Source organism: Nematolebias whitei, chromosome 23 (assembly GCF_014905685.2).
Source record: "Nematolebias whitei isolate Nwh7 chromosome 23, NemWhi1, whole genome shotgun sequence".
NCBI classification, from domain to species: domain Eukaryota; kingdom Metazoa; phylum Chordata; class Actinopteri; order Cyprinodontiformes; family Rivulidae; genus Nematolebias; species Nematolebias whitei.
The window spans coordinates 6,836,772-6,846,558 of NC_056520.1; the positions used below are offsets into that span (position 1 = coordinate 6,836,772).

At 38.1% G+C, this 9,787-nt stretch overlaps 1 protein-coding gene across 1 annotated transcript in view; it reads left to right on the forward strand.

Moving 5' to 3' along the window:
- Window positions 1-8,698, forward strand: part of LOC119429024 (interleukin-1 receptor accessory protein-like 1-B) — a 114,468-nt gene extending 105,770 nt beyond the window's left edge. Inside the window, exon 2 of the mRNA XM_037696741.1 lies at window positions 8,367-8,698. Coding sequence (XP_037552669.1) covers window positions 8,367-8,698 — 332 coding nt within the window. The remainder of the gene's footprint in view (window positions 1-8,366) is intronic.
- The last annotated feature ends 1,089 nt before the right edge of the window (window positions 8,699-9,787 follow it).

The following is a 9,787-nucleotide window of genomic DNA, read 5'->3' on the forward strand; positions in this document are numbered from 1 at the left end:
TCATCTCATGCTGCCTCTCATCTCATGCTGCCTCTAATCTCATGCTGCCTCTCATCTCATCCACATCTCATCTTGTCCCTCCTCTCATCTCATCCACCTCTCATCTTGTCCCTCCTCTCATCTCATCCACCTCTCATCTCATGCTGCCTCTTCATCTCGTGCTGCCTCTCATCTCATCCACCTCTCATCTTGTCCTGCCTCATATCGCCTGCCTCATCTTGCCCACCTCATTTCGTCTGCCTCTCCTGCTTTCTGACAAAATTATTTAAAAACTAAAATCTGGAGGGTTTAAAATTATTATTATTTTTTTTATCATTTACATTTGATTTGTTTTTATGCTGTAGTAGTTTTAAATGATAAGCTAGGTGGGTTTTTTTTTTTCGTCACCAAAAAGTAAAGTATTTTAAAGCAGTTAAATAAGGTGTTCGGTTTCTCCACTAAGGATCATGAATCGTCATAAAGTTAAAGGACGAGGGTTCAACAGTCGCGTTTTATTAGCATCTTGGTCACATCTGTGCTAAATCTTTTTAACAGCTTGAGATTTGACTTTGGATACAATTAAAATGCTCAGATCTTTTGATGTGGGGTTCTGTAGAAAGGGCATTGACATTTATTATCCACTTTCCTCTCATAAAGTAGGGATATAAGTGTTTTTATTTATTAATTTTTATCAGTGAGGACCTGCTTTTATGTGCAGCAAGACATTTGAGCGTATCCGATTTAAAAGCAGGACAACTATGACAAAACAGCCCCGGTTCTTGTTTCACAACGTGATTATGAGAATAAAACCCACTTTCCTCTGTTCAGTTCAATACAAGCTGCTTAAATCTCCCTTTTCATGCAAAACTTCAGACAAGCATTTTTGTGATAATTTAGCCGAACATGACGGCTGAAAGTCATCGGTTCCCATTTTTTCCTGCTGCCGAGACCTTGGACACTCTGAGTAACTGACTGAGGATTCACTCCATTTAATTTATGGGCCACGAGCCGCTGTGGGTTTAGCTGCTAAAGAGCTGCTGGAGGTTTTATCACTCAGCAGATTGGCCCGCTCCCTCACCAATTGCCACGCAGTCAAACGGAAATCTGGTGAGCAGGAAAATGATAATCAAGTTCAATTAGGCTTCGTACCATATTTGTAGTCAGCCAACAGATTACCCAGAATCCCCTCCGAGAGAGGAACAATAAACCAATGCAAGGGGCAATTTTCCGATAGGTGCAGATAAGGCTCTGTGGCACTGCCGAGCTCCTCGTAAAGTTATTAAAGACAAAAAAAAAAAACAGCCTCTGAAGCAGTTTGGCAGGAGTTCGCTCTTAAGAAAATTAATTTCAATTTTGTTTTTGTGCTCAGACTGTGAAGTCAAAGCCCTGAGCTCTAATTGAAAGTTTCAAGTCGCAGGGAAACGTTTTTTTTTTTTTTTAGGATGGAAGACGCAGTTTACATACGCTGTTATCGGACATAAAAAATACAATTGTTGCTTTCTATTGAATTTTTATTTTTATTAAATGCTCACTGATGTGCATTAATAGCAACAGCGTGGTTTGTATCAGCAGACGTCCTTATATTTTTTAAATCTACCTTCGGAAGCAAACTTGTCAAACTGTGAGATTTAATATTTCTATTAGAGTAAATTTTTTCTTTTCCTTATTGCTGCAAACTTTTGTAATTCTCACAAACCTCACCGTGGCGTGCGTTGTTCAAGCTAATAGCCATTTTCAGTACCGGGGGCTAAGCACCCCTTAATGTCAGATCCTAGAATCGCCCCTGGTTATACTCATGCTACATTTCTATAAGTGTTTTTTTTTTTTTTTTTTTATGTGTTTGGTTTTCATCTGTTTTGGCCAAGAAAAAAAACATTTATCAGGAGAGGATTTGTGGTTTTACATTTCTTTGGGCATTTTCTGAAAATCTCAGACTAATCAGAATTCTTCATTTGCTTCTTGTATAACCCTTTGCCAATGTTCTGTGTTCCTGCGCATGTGACCTCTGACCCCCCCCCCCCCCCTTCTGTTTTTGTTAGCTGCTTGAATTAACACTTCAGAGTCTCAATTATAACCGAAACCATCTTGACAGTGGTCGTCTTACCTTAAGCCTTCAAGTTATTATCGTCCACAAACTAATTAGCAAGTTCTCGATAAGCGAGGGGGAAACCCACTGTTGCCGTGGTAACGGGCCTAATCACAATGAAAAATCCCGCTGGCGGGCAGCTCACACAACACTCTCCGCCTTCGCCTGCATTTCTATCGGACTAAGTCTGTTTCCAGCCAAGATCTCGCAATGTAGGGTTTATTTTAGCGTTTATCGATCACCAGAAAGACACGATAAACTGAAACAATCAAAATGAAGTTCAGAGGTTCGGGCTAAAGATCTGCTTCGGATTGGACGAAAACTGCAGTTTCTTCATTAGTTAGGACTTTAACTTGTCAGGAGAGAACGCTGGACAGAAAAAAAAATCACCATGTTGATGTTGAGTGGGCGGGGCTAAAACACAGGACTCTGAGCCTTCAGGAATTTTCAATATTACATTTTATAATTTTGGTTTCATTATATTATGAAACATTTTAGCCTGGATTACGGTAAAATTTCAGTCTGAATGACTGAAATTACATGTTGTACTTGAACAGAGGAGGCTGGGTGAGCTGCAGGGCATGCTGGGTAATCTTGGTACAGGAATGGGTGGACTTTTTGGAGTTAATTTGTTCAGATGGGTGGTGTTGGTTCAGTTTAATGTTGGGTTGGTGTTTATGTTCAGGTTGTTGGTAGTGACTGCGTCTTTAGCATTTCTTATATTTCTTTAACATTAGCCGACCTGTAAGCAATAAACTCATACTGTCCTTTTCGTTTAAATACTGTTTTTCTCAAGGTTATCCTACACCAGACTCTTAAACTAAGCCATGCTTACCTTGAAATAGCTGCTGTTTCGTCGTCATCAATATTTTTTCTTTCTTAAATTGCGTTCTTCTTCTTTTATTTGATCTCTTCTCCGGCACATAAAGCACCGAGCTGCATTGTTCACAGCGCGACATTTCCAGTTCCACACAAAAGCAACACAATGCCTCAACAAACACTCTTAGCCAGTTTGAGTGAAATGCCCACAACGGCCGCAGCGTCCGATTCGCCCCGCTGATTGCCGAGCGAGTCGCCTCTTTGTTAAATGAAATATTTATAGAAGCTCAATTATTGAAGCCTGTTGAGTTGGAGACAGCTGTGCCCGCCAGATGTTTTAAAGGAAGAGCAGAGCACCGAGGTGAAATGGGTGTCAGAAAGAGCATGTATATATATATATATATATATATATATATATACATGTGTAAATGTATATACAAATCAGATTCCAAAAAAGTTGGGACACTAAACAAATTGTGAATAAAAACTGAATGCAATGATGTGGAGGTGCCAACATCTAATATTTTATTCAGAATAGAACACAAATCACAGATCAAAAGTTTAAACTGAGAGAATGTATCATTTTAAGGGAAAAATCTGTTGTTTCCAAATTTCATGGCGTCAACAAATCTCAAAAAAGTTGGGACAAGTCCATTTTTACCACTGTGTGGCATCCCCCCTTCTTCTTCCAACACTCAACAGACGTCTGGGGACAGAGGAGACCAGTTTCTCCAGTTTAGAAATAGGAATGCTCTCCCATTCATGTCTAATACAGGCCTCTAACTGTTCAATCGTCTTGGGCCTTCTTTGTCGCACCTTCCTCTTTATGATGCGCCAAATGTTCTCTATAGGTGAAAGATCTGGACTGCAGGCTGGCCATTTCAGTACCCGGATCCTTCTCCTACGTAGCCATGATGTTGTGATTGCTGCAGAATGTGGTCTGGTATTATCGTGTTGAAAAATGCAGGGTCTTCCCTGAAAGAGATGACGTCTAGATGGGAGCATATGTTGTTCTAGAACCTGAACATAGTTCTCTGCATTAATGGTGCCTTTCCAGACATGCAAGCTGCCCATGCCACAAGCGCTCATGCAACCCCATACCATCAGTGATGCAGGCTTCTGAACGGAGCGTTGATAACAACTTGGACTATCCTTGTCCTCTCTGGTCCGGATGACATGGCGTCCCAGTGTTCCATAAAGAACTTCAAATCGTGACTCATCTGACCTCAGAACAGTCTTCCATTTTGCCACACTCCATTTTAAATGACCCCTGGCCCAGTGCAAACGTCTGAGCTTGTGGAGCTTGCTTAGAAATGGCTTCCTCTTTGCACTGTAGAGTTTCAGCTGGCAACGGCGGATGGCACGGTGGATTGTGTTCACTGACAATGCTTTCTGGAAGTATTCCTGAGCCCATTCTGTTATTTCCTTGACAGTGGCATTCCTGTTTGAGGTGCAGTGACGTTTAAGGGCCCGGAGATCACGAGCATCCAGTTGAGTTTTATGGCCTTGACCCTTACGCACAGCGATTGTTCCAGATTCTCTGAATCGTTTGATGTTATGCACGATTGATGATGATAACTTAAAAGTCTTTGCTATTTTACGCTGGGTAACACCATTCTGGTATTGCTGCACTATCTTTCTGCGCAACAATGGTGGAATTGGTGATCCTCTTACCATCTTGGCTTCTGAGAGACACTGACACTCTGAGAAGCTCTTTTTATACCCAGTCATGTTGTCAATTGACCTAATTAGTGTTAATTGGTCTTCCAGCTGTTCGTTATATGCTCAATTTCCTTTTTCCAGCCACTTATTGCTACTTGTACCAACTTTTTTGGGATTTGTTGACACTGTGGAATTTTGAATCAACATATTTTTCCTTTAAAATGTTACATTTACTCAGATTAAACTTTTGATCTGTCATCTATGTTATATTACGAATAAAATGTTGACATTTGCCACCTCCACATCATTGCATTCAATTTTTATTCACAATTTGTTTAGTGTCCCAACTTTTTTGGAATCCAGTTTATAAATATATATATATGTATATAAAGTGTGACTGGCTCTAAACGTTGTGGTTGACCTGAGTTTGACCTTTTCTCATGATGTCTTCAAAAGTGCCATTTGTCTACATCTTTTTTTTAAAGTATGGACAGATGTTCAACTGAAGCTGTTTTAACTTCTTCTGGCTGCACCATGAGGCACTTCCTGTCTGTTATTTTCATCTTTCTATACCAAAGTTATATTTGTAATAACATAATCGATGTACCTCCAAGTCTTTAAAGTCCTCTTATGGATCTTTACATGGACGTCCACGTTTGATCCCTGCAGGACGTGGTACTGAATTTTTAATATTTTATTCTGAGTACATGTGTTGATCCGATCCCCGACGTAAATCATCCTCAGTTGGTGCCGTGGCCAAAGCGATCAGCTCCTATGCAGATGTGCGTCAGTCTTTTGGCAGTATGCGTGGTTGGATTATTTTTTTATTGGGTAAAACTTATTCCAAAAAGCGAACATTTGAGAAAATACCGGTTATAAGTTCAGAAAATTACTTTTATTTTATGTTTACTCCTAAAACAGGCAGGTTTTTCAGTATATTGGCTAGACATCAATGTGGATGACAACTATTTAGGTTTTAGGTGTTTGTAATTGTTTACTCTTGCTACTTAAATATGTGTTGAATGGTATGAGTTTTTAAATTTATCACAGTTCTATGAAAGTTTTTCATAATGAAGCGATTTTGTTGTTTGTGAGTCTGATCAACTTTTTGATCATCAATTTGAGTTTAAACAACGTTTGAACCGTCTGCTGCCAGAACCAATAAGTTAAGTCTATTAATGTCAACTTGTTTCAGTTTAATGAGTTTTAATTTATTCGACAAGCCTGAAACAATCAACACAAAAAGTACTACTTCTGGAAAAAGTTTGCCAAGTGTGACCAGCCAGACTTCAATGGGAAGCTAGACGCTAAAATGCTAGCTTAAAGCTAAATAATAACTTGAACCAGCCCTACATTATGTTTACCCATCCCCAGATTCAGATAATAATCTAATAATTTATCACGTTTAATTATAATTCATATGATAAATAATTTGTGATAATTTATCACATTATTTTCAAGTTTTGAGTGTAAAAAAAAAAAAAAATCCAAAAGGCCCAGCCTTCCATAAACCTGCTTTTAACATCATCAGATAAATAAAACATGTTATATATTCATTATTTGATCCAGTTAGCTGTTTTTACTGATCATTAGCATTTTATTTACCGATACGATAAAAACGGGATTAAAGTTGTTTTTATATTGGATTGCAATGTGCTCAGGTCCCCTTTAAGAACGAGTGTCGTAAAGTTGCTATGATTTTTCTGAGAACGCTGGACAAATTCAGACAAAATAATAGTATTTAAAGGCGTTTTTTAGGCTTTACTATAAGAAATCATTTGCTGCAACAAGAAAAGCATCAGCTACTTTCAGCTAATTTCAGCTGTTTTCAGCAAATTTTTGCCATGTTTCAGCTGTTTTCAGCTCCTTTCAGATTGTTTCTGCGAACATCATTTTTGTGCTTCTTATAAGTTCTTTCTGCTAATTTCAGCTGTTTTTTTTACCAGCTGTTTTCAGCTAATTTCAGCTGTTTTGTGCTCCTTTCAGATTCTTTCTGCGAACAACATTTTTGTACTTGTTCTAAATTATTTCTGCTAATTTCAGCTTGTTATGCTCCTTTCAGTTTATTTCTACTAGTTTCAGTTATTTCAGCTAATATTTAGCTGTTTTTATGCTACTTTAAGCTTTTTCAGCTAATTCTTCATTTTTGGCACTCGTCTAAACTTTTGTCTTTAAGCTTCTTTCAGCCCTTTTTTTTTTTAGCTTATTTGCTAATTTCAGGCTTTTCCAGGCAATTTTGTGCTCATTTCTGCTTTTTTTCAGACCATTTGGGCAAACCTGTGTTCTCTCTTCTTTCCTGTGGTAATTTAAGCTTGTTATATCATTTCAGCTACATTTTTAGCTAATTTGAGCTGTTTTCAGATAAATTCAAGTTTTTATTTTTGTAGTATTCTCTGCTACTTTCAGCCTAATTAACTTATTTCAGCAACTTTCAGCTTCTTATGCTCCTTTTGTTTTTGTTGAAGTTTTCAGCTTTTTTTGCTATTTCAGGTACTTTTTTAGCTTTTTTTTTTGCTAAATGTAGTTGTTTTTTCCAACTAATTCCAGATTTTTGGAGCTCATTTCTGCTTCTTTCAGCCTAATTGGGCAAACGTGTTCTTTCTGCTTTCTTCTGCTAATTTAAGCTTGTTCTGCCTTTTCAGCTAACTTTTTAGCATATTTTAGCTAATTTCTGCTGTTTTCAGATAAATTTAAGTTTTTGTGATAATTTTGGCTACTTTCAGATTAATTAACTTGTTGCTGCTCCTTTCAGCTTTTTTCTGTTTGTTTCAGCTACTGTTTAGCTGTTTTATGCTCAATTTAGTTTTTTAAGCTAATTCCACTTTTTTTTTTCTCATTTCAACTCGTTTCACTTTCTTCTGGTAATTTAAGCTTCTTTCTGCCTTTTCAGCTATTTTTTAGCTCTTTTTACCCTCTAATTTCAGCCCTTTTTTTTTTAGCTAGTTTCCTTATTTTTGGGCTAATTTCTGCTTGTTTAAAACTAAACAAATGTGTTATTTCTGCTTTCTTCTGCCAATTTAGTCTTGTTCTTTCATTTTAGCAACATTTCAGCTTGTTTTTAAGCTAATTTCAGCTGTTTTTCATCAAGTTCTTGTGCAATAACCATTCACACTGCATTTTCGCAGGAACTGCAATTCCTTTAGTTTTTTATTTTATTTTATTTATTTACTGATTAGTTTTAGGATGCATTTATGGAAAGATGCCATTAATTTTAGTTGTTTTTTTATTTTATTTTTAGCTTTGTGCTTTAGCCATTAAAAGTTGATCGCCAAAGCTTAAGAGTGGAAAAAAGACTTCAAAGTTTATTGTTTACGGTTCAAAGTAGCTCTTTTTGATTGACAGTTGATTGCTCGTTTTAATTTAGTTACTTATTATTTACTTTATGATAAAAATAGTGATTGTGTGATTTATTGGTGTGACATTTGACATTTGGTGAGTTTATTTTACGACACTAAAAGAAAGTGGCTGAATTGACTGTACCGTCAAGTGGAGGCCCGTGGGCCAAATCAGGCCCACAGGTGAGCTCAGTTCGGCCCACCATTGGGTTAGTTTTTTAGTAAAACTAGATTTTAAACTGTAAAGCTAACTTATTTAATGAGAATAACTGCTGGATGTTCGACCCCTGAACTCTTTTTCAGTAACTGAAGCCCCCTGAGTAATTTAGGTGAATATCCCTGTACAGAAATTAGCTTAATGTCCATTTGCTTGCTTCGTTTGCTCAGCCATGTCACGAGTAAACAACTTTTCCACTGTCAAAAACGTGAACGAATGTTGCAACCTTCCCGCCTAACGTTCCGTTTTCCGTCTCTTTTCCCCCCAGTGGAAGGCTGCACAGATTGGTCCGTGGACTACCTGAAATACAAAGTGCTTCTGGGGGAGCCCGTCCGCATCAAGTGCGCTTTATTCTACGGATTTATCCGGGCCAACTACAGCCATGCGCAAAGCACAGGACTTAGCCTGATGTGGTACAAAAGTGCCGGGCACGGGGATTTCGAGGAGCCCATCAGCTTCGACGGCGCGAGGATGAGCAAAGAGGAAGACGCTATTTGGTTCCGACCTGCCGAGTTGGACGATGTGGGCTACTACTCCTGTGTTTTAAGGTATGTGTTTGTAAACCTGAAGAAGCTCATCTCGACCTTAAGCTGTGAATAAATCTGCCATTTTAAGGGTTTATCTCTCCAGCAGTACGTCTGTAAGTAGCATTGTCTGGATCCCTTTGGGTGTTGAAAGTTTTCCCCTGTAGATTTCTATTGAAGCCAATCTCCAGCTAAAGGAGTCGGTAGTCCACAGAGCCTACTCTGTGAGGCTTTGTTGTATCGTTTTATTTGTCATATTATGTTTTATTTCCTGCTCGAGGGCAATAAGCCATTTCTGACCATGGAAAAGCAAAGAATGAGATGAAAGACGATACAGAGTAATTCAGTACATAAAGACAGAGGGTAAGGGTTAAGGGTTACCGTCCGCCTTCATCTAATGAATGTTACAGGTATACGAGTGTTTCTTTTGTCCTTCATCGCAGAGCGGAGAGGGAGATTGGAAATAACGTCCGTCTGTCTTGTGAGCTGGATAATTATTTCTAAAAAGTGAGGTTCTAACTTCCATTTTGGGCTGTGGCTTTATTTAGGTGTAAAAATGGTCAATATCAAAAATTGGGTTGTCACGTCAAAATCCAAGATGGCTGCCATCATCTATCCATCCATCCATCCAGGTACTGGTCGTAAAATTAGAATATCATGAAAAAGTTGATTTGTTTCAGTAATTCAATTCAAAAAGTGAAACTTTTATGTTATATTCATTCATTACACACAGACTGATAAATTTCAAATGTTTATTTATTTTATTGTTGATGATTATAACTGACAACTAATGAAAACCCCAAATTCAGTATCTCAGAAAATTAGAATATTAAGACCAATTAAAAAGGATTTTTAGAAATGTTGGCCAACTAAAAAGTATGAATATGAAAAGTATGTACAGCACTCAATACTTAGTTGGGGCTCCTTTTTCCTGGATTACTGCAGCAATGCGACGTGGCATGGAGTCAATCAGTCTGTGGAACTGCTCAGGTGTTCTGAGAGCTCAGGTTGCTCTGACAGTGACCTTCAGCTCTTCTGAATTGTTGGGTCTGGTGTATCACATCTTCCTCTTCACACTACCTCATAGATTTTCTATGAGGTTAAGGTCAGGCGAGTTTGTTGGCCAATTAAGAACAGGGATACCATGATTCTTAAACCAGGTACC